Below are 20,595 nucleotides of genomic sequence, written 5' to 3'. Positions count from 1 at the left end.
TTTCTCACCATCCATTTATCTCTACTCTTTATCAGCCTTCAAAGTTCATCTCCTAGAGAACATTTGATAAATGGAAGACACTAACCCTACCAGCATGCCTTTCCTCTGGGAGAATTAGTCGATGTGTCTGGCTCACAGTTCGGTTAAAATGTGGGATCCCTAGTGGTGAGAATTCTCTCTCCTCTAGTCTCCCTAAAGGCAGAAATTTAGTTTCCTGACAGCCAAAGGGCAACTCTTCCATCCATAAGCATTGATTGAATTCCATTTGGCAAATGTGAATTAAGCTTCTACTGCCTGTGGAGTATGGATATGGAAGAGACATTTAGAGTCCACTTGAAAAAGTGAGAATTGCACAAAATTAATCAGAATGGTACAAAGTCTATGATATATATGCAGAATATGGATAGTAATAATGCATATATTACATGCAGAATGATAATAATGACAATGCATCTGCTATATGCAGAATAATGATAGATGCCATAAGTGAAGAGCTTCCCAGGTGACGCAGTGGTAAAGAATCCATCTGCCAATGCAGGAGACACGTGTTCTGTCCCTGGATTGGGAAGATCCCTTGGATAAGGAAATGGCAACTGGCTCCAGTATTCTTGTCTGGGAAATCCCGTGGATAGAGGAGCCTGGTGGACTTCAGTCCATACAGTTGCAAAGAGTCAGGCACAACTTAGAGACTAAACAACAAGAACAACCATAAGTGACAGCGAAGAGAGAGTTGAGATTGGGTTGGAGCCATGGGGAAGATGTTCTGGATAAAGGGATTCATTTATTCCATCCCACTATGTGCCAGAGACTGTTCTAGACTCTGGGGTGTATCAGCAGATGGAGATGAGTTCTTTAATCATATGGATCTCAGATAAGCAGGGAGGAGGGAAGACGTAGAAGAAATAAACATAAAAATAGACAAAATAACCTCTGGTGGATATAAATACAGTGACGGGTCAGCCATGTGAAGATTACAAGCACCAGCATTCCAGGCAGTGGGGTGGCATATGCTCCCCATGTGGAGACGGGGATGATCTTGACATAAGAGTGGAGCTGATCAGAGGCCAGCACAGCTAAATAGTGAAGGAGGGAAGTAAGAGATTAAGAGACAAGTGGACCCCATCACAGAGGAACCCTTCAGCAGTGGCAAAGAGTTTGAATTTTGCTCCAAGTGCAATTGCAACCATTGAGTAATTTAAACAGAAGACAGGGTATTAGGGTTCTCCAGAAAAGCAAAACCAGTCAGATGTACAGAGAGAGAGAGAGAGAGAGAGAGAGAGAGAGAGAGAGAGAGAAAGAGAGATGTAGATACAAGAGGAGATTTAGTCTAGGAATTGGCTCAGGCAGTTGTGGAGGCCAAGAAATCCCATGATCTCCCTGCCACCTGCAAGCTGGAGAACCGGGAAAGCCAGTGGTGTCATTCAGTCCAAGTCCAAAGGCCTGAGTATTTGGGGGCTGATGATGTAAGTCCTAATCTGAGCCCCAAAGCCCAAGAAGCAGGAAGCTGATGTCCAAGGGCAGAAGATAGACGTCCTAGCTCAAGTAGATGGAGAGTGATTCTTCCTTCCTCTGCCTTCTCGTTCTGTCTGGTCCTCAGCATAAGGGATGGCACCCTCTCACACCAGGGAGAACCATCTGCTGTACTCAGTTCCCCAATTCCAATGCTAATCTCTTCCAGAAACAGCCTCCCAGACTCACCCAGAAGACATGCTTTCCCAGCTCTCTGGGCATCCCTTAGCTCAGGTGAGTTGACACAGAATTAGCCATCACAGACGCCTGTGTTTTGGAGGGAGCACCCTGGCTACTCTGGGGGACTTTTCAGGGGGCAGGACTGATGGCAGGAAGACCAACTCCAAAGTCTGGCTATTGTCTGGCGGAGTCATGATAATGTCCAGCCCAGTGGTGATGGAAGTGGAAATGGAGAAAAGAGCCAACCCAGGAAGTTTTGGTGCAAATGGAAGATTTTCTAAAGACTTGGATGTGGAGCAAGGAGGATAGGGGAGCAAAAATGACTCCCGGCTTTTTGGCTGTAGAATCTGAATGGCTGGTGGGATCATTGCTGAGATAGGGCAAGTGAGGGCTGGAAGTGGTTGGAGAAAGAAAGTCAAGAACTCTGTTTTTGGACAGGTTGAATTTGAGCTTCCTCCTGTACATCCACATGGAGATGAGAAATAGGCAGTTGGATATGAGTGTAGAAATAAAGATTTTATTTGGGAAGGTGAGTGTATAATTGGAGTTAACAGAGAAGAGGGGACACTGGGCCAATGTGGGGGTTCCTGGGCCAGGAGCAGAGCGGGTGTTTCATGAGGAGGTGGCCCCGGTTGCCACGTGCTGCTAAGAGATGATTCCATCAGGCAGATATGTGACCTCTGGCTTGGACAGCAGGGATCTCCTTGGTCAGCTTGGCAGAAGGCTGCTAGCTGAGCGGTAGGAGGCAAGCCAGGGTAAAGAAGCTTGAAGGGTGAGTGGGGAGTGAGGTCGCGGGGACAGTGGGTGCAGACAACACTAAGCAGTTTGCTGGAAAATGAAACAGATATGTGGGCAGTAGCTGGAGGGGAACGTGGCTTTGAAGGGACAGGTAGGATGAGGGAAGATGCACAGGAAGCTAAAAAAGTTCCCAGCTACTCTTATTCCCCCAGCTGTGATGCTTATTATAGTTAACCTCAAACACGATGTCCCCTGAGACAGGCTGGGGCCTGGGACCCTTTGCTGCAGTGCTTGCACCTGGACAATGTTTGCTCGGGCAATAAAATACAAAGAAATTGTAAGGGACTAAAAATAACTGCATGAGCAGTTGGGGCAAATTATGGACAAAAAGGTACAAAAAGACCAAAACTCCAAGTGCCACTGCTAAAGAGCTGGGAGCAAAAACAGGGTGTTGGGAGCAAAAGCAGGGTACTGCGCATGCCCCCTGCCCTCAACACCACTAGAGGGGTGGGCAGACCACCTGTCCCTCCTCCAGCCTGACCCCTGGATACATCCCTAGCCTCACATAAAGAACCAGCTCTCATGCCCTCAGGGAGCAAGCAAGACAGGGAACCTGTTACTTGTTTTCACTCCTTGCTTGCTGCAGCAGGGGCCCCAATAAAGCCCTGCCTGAATTTCTTGTCTGGCTTCTTGTCAATTTTTATTGATTAAGGAAGGCCAAGAACTCTGATCAGTAACACCCAGAAGGGCATATATTTTTACACATTTTGCTTTTCTGACAACCACTTCATGTTGACTTGGTCCATCAGTCTGAAAAACTTAACAGCTATTTCCACCCCAGTTGTTCCCATCCATCTGACCTACACACTCCTGTTCCCCTTTCGCCTCTACACAAGAAGCCCACTAAGGTGTCTGTGGCCTGTCTATCCTCCAGTGACCCCCACGCCTGTGGCAGCACGCCTGGAAGAATTTTATATTTGGTTAATGTTTCTAATGAATCCTTTAAGGCAAATGGTTTCCTCCTTCCACTAATAACTTCCTTCCCGAAGCTAAATAAAGATTACGCAGGCTGTATTTGGCAGTGCCCGCTTCCAAAATAAACAGAAGCGCAAAAATTAGCTGGAACAATAGTATCATTAAACAGCTGCATAATTGTTCATCTGAACCAGATCGGCTTGTTCTGGAGTCTGAAAATGCAGATCTGCCCCTGCTAGAGTTTCACACTGAAGATGGCCATGGAGAAGTGGCCTCAGGCCAGCAAAGGGTCAGCGGTTAGGCAGACTCTGGCTCTGAGGTTTGTCGTTTGGGGATGGTTTCCAGGCTCTGGTGTGGGCTTCAGCAAGGCACTCAGCTTCCCTGAGTCTGTGCCGTGTGTGTGCTCAGTGGCTCAGTCATGTCAGATTCTTTGTGGCCCTATAGGCAGCCCACCAGGCTCCTCTCTCCATGGGATTTTCTGCGCAAGAATACTGGAGTGGGTTGCCATTTCATCCTCTAGGGGATCTTCCCTATCCAGGGATCGAACCCATGTCTCTTGTGTTGCCTCCACCGGCAGGCAGATTCTTTACCGCTAGCATCATGAATCTGTGGCCTGTTGTAAACATAGAGATAGTTAGAGATAGTTCCTGGTACACAGTATTAGTAAGAGCTTACTAAATGGTATGCATTTTCTTTAACACTATCATCTTACCAATACCATCATCTTTATCACTTATTGCCTTACTGGTAGAGTCCTTGGTCATAGAATATATTCTACCCCCGCCTCCCCGCTTCACCTTGAGTTTTTTTTTTTTTTTTTTAATTGGAGGATAATTGCTTTACAATATTGTATTGGCTTCTGCCATACAACAACGTGAATCAGCCCTAAGTGTACATATGTCCCCTCCCTCTTGAACCTCCCCGCATTCTCACCCCATCTCACCTCTCTAGGTTGTCACAGAGTACCCCATTGAGCTCCCTGGGTTATATCGCGACTTCCCATTAGCTAGCTGTTTTACACATGGCACCATATATGTTTCGATGCTCCTCTGTCCCGCCCTCTCCTTCCCCCACTGGGTCCGCAAGTCTGCTTTCTACGTCTGCATCTCTATTCCTGCCCTGCAAATAGGTTCATCAGTACCAGTTTTAGACAAGGGGGCCCACTCTTGCTACTATTATTCAACATAGCTTTCGGAAGTCCTAGCCACAGCAGTCAGAGACGAAAAAGGAAGAAAAGGAATCCACATTGGAAAAGAAGTAAAACTCCCCCTATTTGCAGATGACATGATACTGTACATAGAAAACCCTGAGGATGCCACCGGAAAATTATCAGAGCTGATCAGCGAATGTAGTAAAGTTGCAGGATACCAAATTAATACACAGAAATCCCTTGCATTCCTATACGCTAACAATGAAACATCAGAAAGAGAAATGTAACAATCCCATTCGCCATTGCACCTTCAGTTTTATGTTAGAGCAACATCACATTACGGTTAATGACATGATGTTAAATTACATGATACTGTAACATGTAATGATGATGTCTTATGGCATACCACATACGATGCTCTATCACACGATCCTCTATCACATGATGCTTTACGTGACACTTTGTTACACAATACTGTATTGCAGTATCCTGTGTCATGATAACCTCCAAGGTCGATGGGAAGGGGTTTTTTTATATTCAGAGTAAAAGATAATAGGCTTAATAGATTCCAGGTACTATCCTAACTCATGTAATATTCAAAACCCCTCTTCAAAGCAGGTGGTCATTCATAATTAACTAATAAACATTAGTTATTTAATTGTTAATTAACTATCTAAAAGGGCTTCCTTGGTAGCTCAGCTGGTAAGGAATCTGCCTGCAATGCAGGAGACCCTGATTTGATTCCTGGGTCAGGAATTTCCCCTGGAGAAGGGATAGGCTACCCACTCTAGTATTCTTGGGCTTCCCTCATGGCTTAGGTGGTAAAGAATCCACCTGCAGTGTCAGAGACCTGGATTTGATCCCTGGGTTGGGAAGATCCCCTGGAGGAGGGCATGGCAACCGACTCCAGTATTCTTGCCTGGAGAATCCCCATGGACAGAGGAGCCTGGCGGGCTACAGTCCATAGGGTCAGTCACAAAGTGTTGGACACAACTGAGGGACTAAGCACAGCACAGCCATCTAAAAATTGATCCAAATGCTAATAAATAGTTAATCCAGGAAAAGAAAATGAAGCCCAGGGAGGTTAAGTCACTAGCTGAAGGCAATAGAGCTGGGATTTGAACCCAGGCAGTCTGCTTCTTGATCCCTGCACCCAGCCCTTCTTCTGACCTGAAGTGCCGGAAGCACACCTCCATCATCACTGTCTCTGCAAGCACATACTGGGGAATGTTTGGAAAGTTCCAGGAACTTGGTGGAGGCCAGTGTGACAGGAGCAGGATGAATGAGTGGGCAGAGCTGAGCTCTGAGGAGTCACGGGCAGATCACAAAGGATGGCTTACTTTCTGAGTACCTGTCCAGGGGCAAGGACCACAGCCTGAGACATCCTAGGAAGGAGAAGCAGACAGTGGGCTCATGAAGTGTGAAATATATTGGATGGCAATAAGTGCTCTAGAGTGAAATAAAGCAGGGAGGAGAATAAGGATGCTCTGGGGTGGTTACCATTTTAAATACGGCTTCTCTGAGAAGGTGGCATTTGGGCGAAGACTGGACTTCGAGAGAACAAGCTCTTCCAATATCAGGTGGGAGAAGCATATGACTGGCAGAGAAAACAGCATGTGCAAAGGCCCTGGGGTGGCTGGCACTTGGAAAGAGTAAGAAAATCAAGGCCTGTGGAGCAGAGCAGGAGAGACGGACAGCAGTGACATCCGAGAGGAAGGAGCAGGTCTTGCAGCTCCCTCACCATGGCAGCACCACAGTTTTACTCTGGGCGATGAGGACCACTGAGGGGTTCTGAGCAGAAAAGGTGCATGACTCACTTCCTGGGGGCAGAGACCCCTCAGGCTGTGGGCTGCCAGGGGTTGGCCTCCTTGTGGGCATCTGCTCAGTTTAGGCTGACAAGACCAAATAGGAAGTCATCAGTCACTCTCTGGAAAGACATTCCTCCTTGAAGTGGTGGAGAAGAAAGTCTCCCTTTCCTTGCTGTGGGATGTTGTCCAAACCAGTGAGCAGTGACGGAGCAGGGAACATTCTGGAAGCTTCCTGGGGGCTCAGTGCAGTCCTCACAGCCCCACAGTCCTGTTAGCAGCTTGGCTCAGTGCCTCATCTCAGTGGGAATGGGCGGTGAATGGGCGATGTCCTTGTGCCATGATGTTCCTGCGCCAGGGCACTTCCCATCACAGCCTCCACGAGGGCGGAGCTCCATCACCTGCCACAGTCTCTGCTTCTTCTCCATGAGGCTCCAGCCAATTCATTGAATGCTGCCAGCCTCTGCAATGCCTGCAACTCCATACCCACCCTCTCATCTCACACCATATTTTTCTCTGTAACACTTAGGACTGCCTGACACGCTTCATGTTGTTTAATGCATGTGAATAGAGTCTGTCTCTCCCTCCAGAGTGTAAGCTCCAAGGGAGCTGGTTTTGTGTTTGTTTTCATCGTTATCACCTTCAGAACTTAGAGTGGCAACTGGCACATGACAGATACTTGGTAATTGTTGAATAAATGAATGAGTGAGTGAATTTTCTTTACAGCATTGGACTGACATTGCATCATAGGATTAGGCTATGTGAATAGACAGTCTTATAAGTCAAAGATGCTTCAATGTCAACTTAAGTGGTTCAGCTTAACACTTCTTGTTGCAATTGACGTGTCTTTGTTTATTGGCTTGCATAACCCCTTTCTTATCCACTCTCCCAATTTGAAAGCCCATTCATGAAGGCAGAATCCTGTTGTTCTGTAGGCCTAGTTTCTTGGCATGTGATAGTTTCCCAATAAATGTTGGTTGAATGAACAAATACATAGAAGAAGAAAATGAATGAAGGAATGGAAAGAAATGTTCCTTTCTAGAATGAAGAGCCTAACACACACAGTCCCATCAACCGTCTTGACAATCCCATGAATGTTGGTAGAGAATAAATGTTAATGAACTCTGATGCTTTTAAGAAGAAATACAATACCAGACAAAAGTAATATCCCTCTGAGTCAGTGAGCAGTGTTTGTGGAAGAATTTCCAAAGCTTCTTGGAAGCTCAGAGAATTCCTTACGTCTTCAGAGGCTCTGGTGGTTGGTCTTTCTCAGTGTTCTGAAAATGCTGGTACCTTGTACTGCTGGTTTGGGAATCAGTGGCTTGATAGTGGACAGTGGGGTTCAAGCATGTCATTAGAGATCATTAGCAATTTCTAGACCCAAATTGGTAATCCGAGAACTCCGCAGGGCCAGGAGAGCCATGGTCAACATTGGCTCTTGGGGGTCTACAGGCAAATAACCCCTCTCCCGCTCAGGAAGGCGAGACTTGGTGAGACCAGGAAGGCTGGAGACTGGAGTGGATGCAAAAGGATGGATGTGTGCTGATTCTCCTCCTGTCCACAAATAGACATGAATGACGCATTCCAGCCCCAACTCAGGCAGGTTATAGTCATCGACAGTCATGCCCATTTCCACATTTCAAGGGATTTTGTTCATATTTGGGGGGTCCTATCTTCCCAGGATCCTGAGTTTCCATAGCAACAGTGAAACCACCACTCCTCCGCTGAAGGGCTCACTATAGTAACTCCCTTATATATACGAACGAGTTCTGTTCTGAGAGCATGTTTGTTAGTCCAATTTGTTCCTAAGTCCAACAGAACACCATTGGCTATATAGTACTGTGCTGTAATAGGTTTATAATACTTAAAATACAATAATACATTTAAAAAGTGAACAAAAATTAAAGAAAACATTTTTAATCTTACAGTACAATACCTTGAAAAGTACAGTCATCCAGCATAACAGGGGCACACTGGCAACTTTGACATTTCAGGGGACTTACTGTAATTGCAGCTTTCCATCAAACTAAGACAGCAGAGGGGCTGTAAGGTTGTTTAGCCCAAAATGGGAGACAAAGCCAGCTTGTGATGTCACCACACATGTAATGCGTGCAACATGGAAGGCAGGAAGACTTCACTTCTTAATACAAATGAACCACAAAACTTTGGGACATGAACCCCCCAAACCTCCCCATTCACAGTTTAAACTGGCAGAGTGACAAGATCGTTCCTGGAAGAAAAGAGCTTTTGGTGGTAGCAGGTGTAATGGACTTGGGAAAAATGGTGAAAAGCATAGAATTTGCCTCTCTGCCCTTATCTCTCTGTGCCCCCATCCCCAGGCTAGGGGATAAAAATAAGTAAAAGAATTAAAATGGTAAAATTTTAAAGTAATAAATAATAACAATCACCAACAAATTCAAGCCAAGGAGGAAAGTACATTAGGGTCCCCTCCCCATTGTATCAGGCTTCCCTGGTGGCTCAGATGGCAAAGAATCTGCCTGCAATGCGGGAGACCTGGGTTCGATCCCTGGGTTGAGAAGATCCCCTGGAGGAGGGCATGGCAACCCACTCCAGTATTCTTGCCTGGAGAATCCCCATGGACAGAGGAGCCTGGCAGGCTATAGCCCATGGGGTCACAGAGTTGGACACGACTGAATGACTAAACACAGCTCAGCAGAGCCCCATTATATTAAGATGTCTCCCATCTGTATAACGTGAACACAGCCTCAGCTGTCAGGCCACTGGAAGGACAGGCTTGGTCTGCAGGGGCAGCAGACAAGCAGCAGGCGCGTGCTCAGGGACCAGCCTCTGCCAGCTCCTCCAGGTGAGACACGGAGCTAAATCTTCCCTTTTCTGAAGGAATCCGGACTTCTACGTGAAGGATCCCAATGTTTAAAATGTTGACTGCTAAATCACCTTTGGCATTTGTTGTTACTGTTGTTTAGTCGCTAAGTCGTGTCTGACTCTTTTACAACCCCATGGACTCTAGCCCCCCAGGCTCCTCTGTCCATGGGATTCTCCAGGCAAGAATACAGGAGTGGGTGGCCATGGCCTCCTCCAGAAAATCTTCCCGACCCAGGGATCTAACCTGCGTCTCCTGCCTTGGCAGGCAGATTCTTTACTGCTGAGCCACATAAATCTCATTATAAAAAGAGAAAGAGGAAAGAAGGAAGGGAAGGCGGGAGAAATGAAGGAGAGGGGAGGAGAGGGGGAGGGGGGAGGAAGGTGAAGAAAGAAGCTAAATTCAGATGGTTTCCCGTGAAATCTTCCACGAGATTCTGCCTGTGTGAAAGTTGGTCCCACCTGTGCCTTTTTTCTGCATGGTGTCATTTCGCATGGTTCCTCCCCACCAGGGTTCACAGGTGGTCACTGTTAGGGGTAAGGAGGTCCTCGTGTTCTCTGATGCCCACTGATGGCTTCTCCTGGGGGATGACTTTGGGTGACAAGAGGTCATCAGAGCAGGGAGAAGATGCTCTGGTTAGAGGAAGGGCCCAGCCCTGGGACCCCCTGCCTCGGCAGGGCATTTGCAGAGGGACCAATGAAGGGACATTTGGACTCGTGGGGGGCTGAGCACCCCACTTCACCAGAGTGATCAGACAGGCCCAAACCCTGAGATTCGGAAGCTCCATAGAAGTGTCAGATTTGAATGCCCGACTGCCACTTAGCGTGTGTGTCAAACAAGGAAAACTGCATGTCAGTTTTCCCATCTGTAGAATGGGGCCAGTTACATTACCTCACTCCTGTGGTTATTGTGGGTGACAGCAGTTACATGGTGGTAAGAAGCTTGAAACAGTAGCCCTATCTAGGGAAAGAGCCATGCATCTTGGCTGGTATTTGCAGAAGACCTGGGGGTGGCGGCGGGGGCGGAGAAAGAGAGGATTTTTTCAAACAGAGAAGAGAGATTCACCTCCACACAGGAACCTGCAGCTCCGCTCACGTGCTCTTGGCACGTAAAACAGAAAACGCGCAAACAGGGGAGGAAGGCTTGTGGGTGTGAGGATTTCCCCGGCTGATCCTGCTGCCCTGGGGAGAAGCTGGGATGCAGGCGGTGAGTCAGACCGGGGAGCCGGCTGGCTGTGGGGGAGCCCAGGACGCGGCTCCCTGCAGGGCGCTGGGCTGACCTGACCTGTGTGTCTCCCCCTGCCTCCCCAGCACATGCGAGAGGCCGCAGAACGGCGGCAGCAGCTGGAGTTGGAGCATGAACAAGCCCTGGCCATCCTCAACGCCAAGCAGCAGGAAATTGACCTCCTGCAGAAGGTGAGCTGGGGCTGGGGCTGGGGGCCTGGGAGAAGGCAGGCAGTGCGCTGGGGACCTGGAGTGTGGGTGGCTGGCTGCTCTCCCGAGCCTTTTCTCACACGCTCGGGAATGACTTCTTGGTGTGGAAAGATTCCCCGTGTGCTCTAGTTTCTCCTCAGTTAACTTGTGATTATGTTCTAAGCTGCAAAAATCAAAGGAAAAGCTCTAACAGTTGATGCTGGCGAGATTGTAGGGAAAAGGACACGCCTGTGGGTTATTAAAATGGGGTGTGAATTGCTTTATCTCTGGGGCTAAGTGACTGACAGCATCCTTGAGAACTAAAGGTCTATTTTGACCCTGCAACCTTCTGTTCTGGGAATATACCTGTAACAAATACAGGAACCAGTTTTGGTTTGGTTCGACTTGGATCCTGCTGTGTGGGCATAGGTAACAGGATTAAATCCAATGCCCATCCGAGGGCGAGGCTGTGTGAACTGTGGGGCATCCATACCACAGAGCAGCATGACCACATTGGGAGGAAGAAATTCTGTTTATAGATGCCATCTCTTCGGATTTACATGATGTGTTATTAAGTGAGCAAATCAAGTTTTGGGGCAATATATGTAGCATGATCAAGGACAAGAGAGGGAGAAAGAGAGAGGGAACACAAAAAGAAGAAAGCAAAGGAGAGGAGTAAGGACAGAAAAAATGGTAGGAAGAACAAAGGACAGAAACCAGAGGGAGGGAGAAGGGGACGAGCGGAGGGGACCAAGCAGTTCAGAAGGTGTATTCCCATGGCACCTGGGGTGGTTTGGGGACCACGAAAGTTAGCATCCTTAATCAGCAGCCTTGTTCTTCCTGTCTCTGTCCAGATGAATCTGGGGACCCCTCCTTCAGAACCATGAGGCTTGGGGTCCCTGTGTATATTTCTCATTGGGTTTCAATCCTGAAGCCCTGTGTCCCCCACCCATGGAAAGGCAGCCCAGCCCTTCCAGGCAGGACCCAGCTTGACCACTGATGCAGATGCTGGTCCCAGTTATGCCTCCCTTCACTGGGATGAGCAGCCGGCACCCTCCTCCTCCATCGGTGGCGCCCCCACCCCCAGCCAGCCCCTCCAGGTCTTTGATCTCAAATAAAGGATTCAGTGGCTAGCCTTATCTGGCTGGAGATCCCTATCTGTTGGAGTGTTTTTCTTCTCCCAAGTTTATTAGCAGAGCGTGTAGCATCAAGCAGATAACTTCTGATGCTGTTTTCCTAATCATTTGTGGAGACCTCGTGCTAAGGATAGATTTCATTATGCTGGTGTGATAGAGACTGTCACAGTCCTTATTACCTGTCATAATAAGTTGGCTGGTACGCTGAGAAGCAAGATTTCATTAGATGCTGTCCAGAAAGGATATTGCTGGGATGCAGACACCGATATTACTCCTGTCTTCTCCCTCTTTCCATGCGTGAGGGACCTTCCGGTGCCTGGTACCTACACTCCTTCACTGCATCCCTGAAAGCCACATCCCCAGGCTGGGAGCATCCAGGACAGAAATACAAATATTGTCCAGCAAGGGTGACAGGTTGGCTTTTCTTACCAGAGCGTCCTTCTCTTTTAGCCTGGAGTTTTATCTATGAAACACTTGATGCCGAGGAAAGTGCACTAGAGCCAAGTCCCTTATTCAGCTCCCAGTGTCTCTCTTGAGCATCATCCAACTTCCTTTGCTTTTGCTTTTTTTCCCCCTGAATTCATCCTTGCCTCTCTTTTGGACACACTCATGCTTCATTGGGAGGTGGGTGGGGGGAAGCAGAGGAAGAAAATCTAATGAAGGATGAATGCACAAACCTTGTAATTTCTTAGAGCTCTGATTTTTAAAATAAAAAAGTATTAGAAAGGTTGAGACTTGAGTGGAACGAGATTGGTGAGTTCTTTCCAGAGTTCGCGTCTGTGTTCGAGTTCTAGCATGGACAGCCCTGGTGCTACATCTGCTGTCCGGTTCACTCGCTCATTCATTCACTCATCAGCACACGTTTGCTAGCTTCCACCTGTGTGTCGGCTGCTCAGCCATTGTTCTGGAAACCAGGAATGCAGTGCAGAGTCGGACAAGACCTCTGGCTTACCGAGTGAGAGTAAGTGAACAAGTCATGAAGAACTAAAGAAGTTCAGATCAGGGAAATGCCATAAAGGAAACACAGAATGAAGACTGATGAGGACAATGACTTTATATGGGGTGAAGTTGAAATGAGTGGCAGACACCTATTATAGAAATGCTCATATCCTATGGAAAGCCGAATTCTAGCCCTTGTCCCTCTATCATAATAAAAGTCACCAGAGCGCCCTGAGTTCCAGTTTGGTTATCATGAGATAGCAACGTGCATAGTTCCTAGAAGCTGTCTGCAGTCCCATTGACTACAAGTCCCATTATTTATTTTTATTGGAGTATAGTTGATGTGTGGCTTCCCAGGTGGCGTTGTGGTAAAGAACCTGCTTGCTAATGCAGAGGACTTAAAAGATACAAGTTTGACCCCTGGATCAGGAAGATCCCCTGGAGAAGAGCATGGTAACCCCCTCGTGGGTACTCGTGTATTTTCAGTACTGGAAAGTATTGGAAAGTACATGAGTATTTTCCAGTACTCGTGTCTGGAAAATCCCCTGGACAGAGGAGCCTGGTGGGCTACAGTCCATGGGGTCACAAAGAGTCACAACTGAAGTGACTTAGTACACACACGCATAGTTGGTTTATAATGTGTTAATTTCTGTTGTGCAGAAAAGTGATTCAGTTATACACCTATATATATATTCTTTTTATAATATCCTTTTCCATTTTGGTTTATCCCAGGAGATTGTTATAGTTCCCTGTGCTCTACAGTAGGACCTTGCTGTTTATCCGTTCTATACATAGTAGTTTGCATCTGCTCCCCCCAAACTCCCAATCCGTCCCTCCCCTAATCCTCCTCTCCCTTGGCAACCACCTTCTGTTCTCTGTGTCCTTGAGTCTGTTTTTGTTTCATAGGTAGGTTCATTTGTGTCCTATTCTAGATTTCACATATAAGTGATATCATATGGTGTTTGTCTTTCTCTGTCTGACTTATTTCACTTAGTATGATCATCTCTAAGTTGCATCTGTGTTGCTGCAAATCCAAGTACAGGATTTCTTGAATGCACTCCTGGGGGACCCAGCTTCATCTCGCCAATGCCATGGCTTTTGTTAAGTCACCCGTGCATGAATGTCCTGCTCAGTGGTTAGTGTCCTGCCCTCTTCCTCTTTGACCCAGAGGCACATTTTGAGAGGGTCTCTCTCCCCAACCCCTAGGCTTCCAGGATCCTACTCTCTTCCAGTTTTCTCCTTCCTCACAGAAGCCCTCTAAGTATCCTCAAGGCTCTGCCTGCCATCCACGTCTCTTTTTAAAATTTTTTTCTTTATTTATTTGGTTGTGCTGGGTCTTCCTTGCTGCACAAGGGCTTTCTCTAGCTGCATTGAGCGGAGGCTGCTCTGGTTGTGGTGCTTGGACTTCTTGTGGTGGTGGCTTCTCCTGTTCTGGAGCGTGAGCTCTAGGGTGCATGGGCTTCAGAAGTGGTGGCTCTGAGGCTCTAGAGCACGAGCTCAATAATTCTGGTGCTCAGGCTTATGTGCTCTGCAGCAATGTGGGATCTTCCTGGATCAGGGATGGAATTCGTGTCTCCTGCATTGGCAGGCAGATTCTTTCCCACTGAGCCACCCGGGAATCTCCCACATCTCTTCTTGACCTCCACTGCTCCCTCCATGACCTTGTCTGGTTCCGTGGGTGTGAATGCCGGCTGTGTGCCAACTCCCACATGTGGATCTCCAAGTTGGATTCCACTGAACCCCACTTCTTTTGTCCAACTGGTTGTCCAGCTTGGATGATCTCAAACGTCCTGTCCCAAGCTGAAGTCCATTCCATCCTCAGCAAGGTGTGCTCTGCACATCTTGCCAGGCTCTGCAAAGGGCAGTGTTTCCTTTTTGGTACAGCCTTTCCTTTTCCCCTGGAGTCAGTTGCCTCTTTCTGTGTGTTTGCTCAGTCTTCTGTGTGCTCATCACTCTCTTATTCCCAAACTTTCTGCCAGAGTGTTAAAATTTCTCTCAAGTCAACCAGACTCCTCAGGGGATGTTTTCATTCCATTTTCCTCTGAGACATCCTGCCTGGAGCCCGGCCTCATCTTCCAGTCCAGGCTGGTTGCCCCAGAGGCTGGATGCTACACTGGGTCTAGAAATGCCCTTCACCATCATCTTAGGAATTCCCTTGACTACTCTGTACTTTGTGGGATTTGCTTCTTCCCAGATCCTCAAATATGGACAGCATTTGTGTAAGGAAGCCAGAGGTTTATCTTCTCATGAATTGGAAGGGGTTTTCTGCTACTGTGTAGTCCTTGCAGATCGCTTTGTGGTTTCAGCTTCACTTCTGGACTTGGCCACCCTAAGGAAGGTCCTGGCTTTCAGGGACCCAGCTGATGTCAGAACTTTCTCCAGGGAACCTCTTCCCTCCTCCCTGGAAGTTCAGCTCTTCCCTCTGCTCAATATGGTGATTGGGAGGAGCGAGGGAAATAGTGGGCAGGTGAGAACACCTGTTGAGTTGAAGAATGGATGAATGATCAAGCTGCCCAAGGCTATTCTAGTGGGAGTCAAGGTGAGATAAGACCATTGGCCAACCCTTATTTCTGGTAGCTGGTGGAGATGTAAGCTTAAAAAAAAAAAATAGAAGTCCAAGCAGATAGAGTCCTGTCTACGAGGACTTTTCCACGGGACAGCTGCTTCATGGAGATCACTGAACCAGGAGCTTGACTGAGAATCCTCACTTTCATTCATTCGGCAAACAGTCCTTGAGCATCGCATGTCGGCTGTGTGATGGCTAAGAACACAGCAGTGAGCCAGGCTGTGAATATAGGCTATGGACAATGACAATGATAATAAAAGCTACAACATGAACATTTGCTTTCAGTGTAGCATATTCTGGGCCCGGTACTAGGCAGACATCTGTCATCTTATTTAAAACCCTGACCACCTCTGACTCCTCCTGCCCTGTCGCCCTTCCTGCAGCCACACTGGCCTCCTCTCTGTGACCCAAACATCCCCCTCTCTGCTCTTCCCTGAGAATGCCTGGCCCCCAAAATAATGACAGAGCTGGCTTATTGTTGTCATGGGAGTCTCTGCCCGGCTGCCCTGCCTGAATGGACTTCATCACCCCTGCTCTGGCATTCTCTGCCACTCACCCCCTTTAGTGATGCCACTTGCTCATTGTTGTACCTCTTTGCCTGTTGTCTGCATCCCAAGTGGAGTGTCTGCACTCCCAGGACATTGCCTGACACAGAGCAGGTACTCAACAAGTGATGCTTGGGAACTCTGAATGAGTGAATGAATGAACAGAGATACTCAGGAACTTTGAATGAATGAATATGGATGAATGAATGAATAAATGCAGGAAAGACCTAGTAAGACTCCATCAATTGGTCCTGTAACATTACCAGGATAACTGATGGTAAGTTCCAGGCCATCCTTGGTAAGTGTCTATTGAATGTATGAGTGGTGACAGCAATAAGCTCTCACTGTAACCTGTGGGATGCAGGTCCCCTCACAGATGCAGGACCTGAGGTTAGACAGCAGGGTCCAGGTCCCCTGGAGGCCTGACACCAGAACCCTAATGTCTCTCTAGGGAACCAGTGAGCAGAGTCCAGTCGCTCTAACTGCTTCCTTTTCCTGTGTGGGTTACATCCTCATCTTATTACAAGTAGCAGTTATAATCTCAGTGTATGAGCAAAATTGTCCACATTTAAAATTCATCTGCAAATGCTACTGTTGTTTTAAATTCCTCCCGTGCAGGAAATGAAGGCTCCCAGGCTTAAGGCCATTATTGACATGCTCACTGCTGATAGAAACCAAACTTCCCCTGCAGCTCATAAAACTGCTTTGCCTCCATGTCAAATGCTTCCCTTGCATGTTTTGGATTTAGTTGTTGTGTGTGGGTAACAGGGACATCTCAAGCTGACCTTCTGAGTTCATTCAGTGTGTTGATTTCTCCCGCGATGCATGCCTGGGATACTGATTGCTGCTCACGACTTCCTCAGCTCTGTGGAACCCAGGGACCTGATTTGAGGATCTGTACATTTAGTTCCATGAATCTCACTGTCTTTTCTGTGGAGTTGATATTAACAGCACCTGTAAATGACCCCCACCCACTCTCATCTCATGCCACCCAGCATCCATACTCCCAACCCCATCACCAAGGTGCCTGGGAGCTTATTACTCTGAGTGTTACATGCCGGTCTGTCCCAGCCAAACGTCCAAAGCTTTGGCAGCAGGAAATCTATGTCCCTTTTGAACAGCTACCCCTCACCCTGAAATAGATGTGTTTGCTGCCATGTTAACTCACCCCCTGGACATTTCATCCCTGGATGACAGGCCCCTTCTTCTGACCGTAGGACTGTGGGTCTCCCTAGGAGTCAGTCCCTCTCAAGTCTAATGTGTTCTGTAGGAAACCATGAAGGTCTCAGCTTCCCCATGTGTTGGCAGTGGCCCCCAAAATGAGCCTCGCTGAAGCTGTCGCCTAGATTCTGCAAGAATTCAGCTCTGCCAATTTTAACTGTTAATTTTAGCCATCTATTCTGATTGCCCAAATGGCCCAGCTTGCCAGTAGCCTACGAAAACGAACTCCTGATTTGCGCTTGAAGCCAGAAACGAAGTTGTTACTGCCAGCTTGGCTGTGTTTTAACAGCCTGCGATGGGGTTTTTGGTTGTTTTTCATCCTGCCAGTTGAAAACTATCTTTGACTCAAGTGGCTCAATGGTGGTGTTATTTATATAATCTCTGTATGTTCTCTAGCTGTTTTGTCTCCCCCCCTCCAACCCCATTTCATGATTTATTGTCGCTCTTGTTTTTGCTTTGAAAGGAACAATTTTGAGCTTTTGAAGACTGAGCTGGATTCAAGAATGGTCGAGTTAATTTGCTGGGTTCTATTCACTTCCCCAGCTCTTAAAAGCCTCATTGGAAATATGTGAGAATGAAATGCATATGAATGAACACTATGGAAATATCAGGCTACTTCTCGCTTTTAGTCCGTACTGGGGAAGCCAAGCCTTTCCCTCTTTCCGACTAATGGAAATTTTCAAGTGAGAAGTAGAAGCTGTTAAGACAGCTCTCACTGGCTTATTTATGACATCCAACTCTTCTCTTTATTATTCTCCAGCCACCTGGAGAAAATATTCCTCCAGAGCTGAGAATCCTGAATGTAAATCTCAGTTTAGCAGGTGGATTCTTTCTTCTCTATCATGTGCTTAGTTGTGTCTGACTTTTGCGACCCCATGGATTGCAGCCCGCCAGGCTCCTCCGTCCATGGGATTCTCCAGGCAAGAATACTGGAGTGGGTTGCCATGCCCTCCTCCAGGGGATCTTCCCAATCCAGGGATCGAACCCACTTTTCTTACATCTCCTGCATTGGCAGGTGGGCTCTTTACCACCTCGTGCAGCAGCCCAATCTCACCAGCCTCTCCATTCTCTGCCAGATGAGGGGGTGCTTTTCAGGTTTTACAAAGAGCGTCAAGCCCAACCCCAATCCATTCCATTTTGCCCAAAGGAAGGGAAAAAAAATGAGAACTGATTTAGACCCTGAGAATGTTGCGGCTTGTTAGAGGAATGAATATCAATGACCCACACTCCCTGATAACTTCGACATTAATCTCTAATTCTGCTGCCTTTTTCCCGCTGTAAACGTTCACTCATCTGTCTTTTTTCATCATCCAAAAGGCTCAGGTTGAAGCTAAGAAAGAACATGAAGGTGCGGTGCAGCTGCTAGAGGTAAGTGAGCCAGCCCTGCTGGCTTTCTTCCCCGGGGTGGGTGAGCTCAGGGCATGCTGTGTTAATGCTTTGTAGAAGTCGTAACCGACCTTTACTGAGTGCCCACTGGGTACCCATTACTCCTGCCGTTTACACATCCTCCCGTGTTGTCCATGCAAGCAGACCATCAGATCAGTATCATTATGAGTCCCATTTTTACATGTGAGGAAGTGGGGCCCAGAGAGGTTAAGCAGTTTTCCTGTGGCCACACAGCCAGCATCAGAACTGTGAGTCTCAGAGGTGCTCTGCTCTCCTCTGATTGAATGGGAAGCAGGGAGGGTGAGCCTGCTTCCTTACAGGAGAAAGGGAAGTGGATCATTCCTACGGGTGTCAGGTGAATGGGGGTATTTTAAAGGATAGCGCCAAGCCTGAGGAAATAAATACCTGGCATCCGGGGAGGCATTTGCAGATTTAGAGAAAGGACAGCGAAGGGAGTCGCAGCAGTGAACACGGTCGAGGCGCGGCCACAGGTACTGTCCCCGTGAGCACAGCAGGAGTCACCCTCCCCAGCCACCTGCAGGCCTTAATCACTGGCTCTGATGCTGGGGGCTTGGCAGGAGGCAGGTGACGTGTCAGAATCACTCTTCTGCCCCCGGTTGGTGGCCTCCCATATCCTCGGGAATGGAGGAAACTCCTGGGGTCCCCTGGGGGGCCTTTGCAGTCTGCATGCCTCATGTATAATAAATGGACATAAGGAATCTCCCTTTTGAAGACAGAGGTCCCCCAATTACTGACCCCTCGGTCAAGACATAACAGCAGGAGGGGTGGCTGCACAGCGTGGGGTGGCCCCACAAGCGCTCCTCCCCTAGTTCTGTTCTATCCAGAAAGGCCAGGAGGGCCTCTCCCCTGGGCCTGCGTCTCTGCATAAGGGAAGCGCCTGTCCTCTTTAAGATGACCTTGTCTCTTGTCCCCCAGGGCAGCTTCGTGACCACTTAAAACAGAATATGTGCATCTCTTACATTGCCTTTTAAAATCTATTCCTCCCCCAGGAAACGGTTTCATCATTATCATCATATATATTAAAATTGATTTTTTTGAAAGCCTCCATTAGCTAATGAATATCTGGAGGGCTGGGAGTGATAAATAGCAGGTGGGAAAATATATAACCTGAGAGAGTGGAAACAGACGTCCCAATGGCCATACATCTCCCTGAAACAGCATTTCATTCCCCTCGCAGGATCGCCCACCGCAGTTTGATTTGCATAGTCTCCTGGCTGGAAGTCCAGCTTCTTTCCTTCCCTTCACCCCAAGCCCATCGATCTGATGGTCTGTGTTGTTTTAATCTGCCTTCTGAGCTGCTGCTCTGTGACAGTCCTGCTGAGGTCACGTCACCCGGCGCTGGTGCGGGGTGCAGGCCCTGACACGTGGGGGACGGGTGTAACGTGCTTTGGTTGGGAAAACAGAGAGGGCCACGCAGATGGGCTGAGAACCTGGGTTTTCTTTTATTCACCACGTCTTCCCGTCATTGTGTTTTGCTTCGCTCTTCACCCAGAACACGCTGGACAGCATGCAGGTATTTTAGCGAGTGATGTCCTCCCCTCCCATGTGCTTGGTGAAGTTTTTTCCCATGAGTGGACCGGCCGTGCGCCCCTGGGCCAGCTCCATCTCCCTCTTCTTCTGAACATGGGCAGCTTCTGATGCAGTCGTGGGTGCCCGGGTCTCCCTGGGGTGGGGGGAGCCAAGGAGCTGCTCGTGGGAGTTCTGCCCCAGGGAGACACTTTAATCCAGGCACTGGGGCCCAGGGTTCTGTCCACCGTGAGTGATGAGCGAGCCCAGCAAAGCCGGCTTCCATTCTCAGGCTGGAAGGATGTTCTGTGAATTCAGATGACCGCGGGGAGGAGAACTGTCAGGATGATTCTGCCCTCGGGCCAGCCGCGTGCTTGCACTGCCGAGAGCCCGGAATTCCGTGGGTCATCAGTGTTCACGCCTTGCACCTGAGTGGGCCCCTTGCTATCCTGTGTCATGGGCGGGCAGTGGCTTCTCCAGCAGCGGAGGGGCCCTTCCTCGTTCTTCCTGCAGGCAGCCACCTGGGGAAGAAGGGAGATGAACTGTCTCTCCAAACAGGGTTTTGAGCCTTTTCCAAAACTCTGAGTTTGGCCGTGAATTTGTAGAACTGATGATGACTTTCCTCACTCGGGTTGTTCTCAACGTGGGCTTCCCAGACCCAGTG

The 20,595-nt window shown here is 48.2% G+C and overlaps 1 protein-coding gene across 10 annotated transcripts in view; it reads left to right on the top strand.

Annotated features, from left to right (window-relative positions):
• Positions 1 to 20,595, top strand: part of RIMBP2 (RIMS binding protein 2) — a 308,606-nt gene that overhangs the window by 215,037 nt on the left and 72,974 nt on the right. For 3 of the 10 annotated variants that reach the window (XM_027567059.1, XM_027567052.1, XM_027567053.1), the window contains exons 4-5: positions 10,510 to 10,614; positions 18,336 to 18,386. In XM_027567059.1, coding sequence (XP_027422860.1) covers positions 10,513 to 10,614; positions 18,336 to 18,386 — 153 coding nt within the window. In that variant the 5' untranslated portion in view covers positions 10,510 to 10,512. Of the gene's footprint in view, positions 1 to 10,317; positions 10,406 to 10,509; positions 10,615 to 18,335; positions 18,387 to 20,595 lie in introns of those variants that run through there. The other 7 variants (XM_027567056.1, XM_027567051.1, XM_027567060.1 and 4 more) reach the window with 5 other exon arrangements.

Source organism: Bos indicus x Bos taurus, chromosome 17 (genome assembly GCF_003369695.1).
Source record: "Bos indicus x Bos taurus breed Angus x Brahman F1 hybrid chromosome 17, Bos_hybrid_MaternalHap_v2.0, whole genome shotgun sequence".
Taxonomy (NCBI): domain Eukaryota; kingdom Metazoa; phylum Chordata; class Mammalia; order Artiodactyla; family Bovidae; genus Bos; species Bos indicus x Bos taurus.
This window is presented reverse-complemented; position numbering and strand designations above follow the sequence as displayed.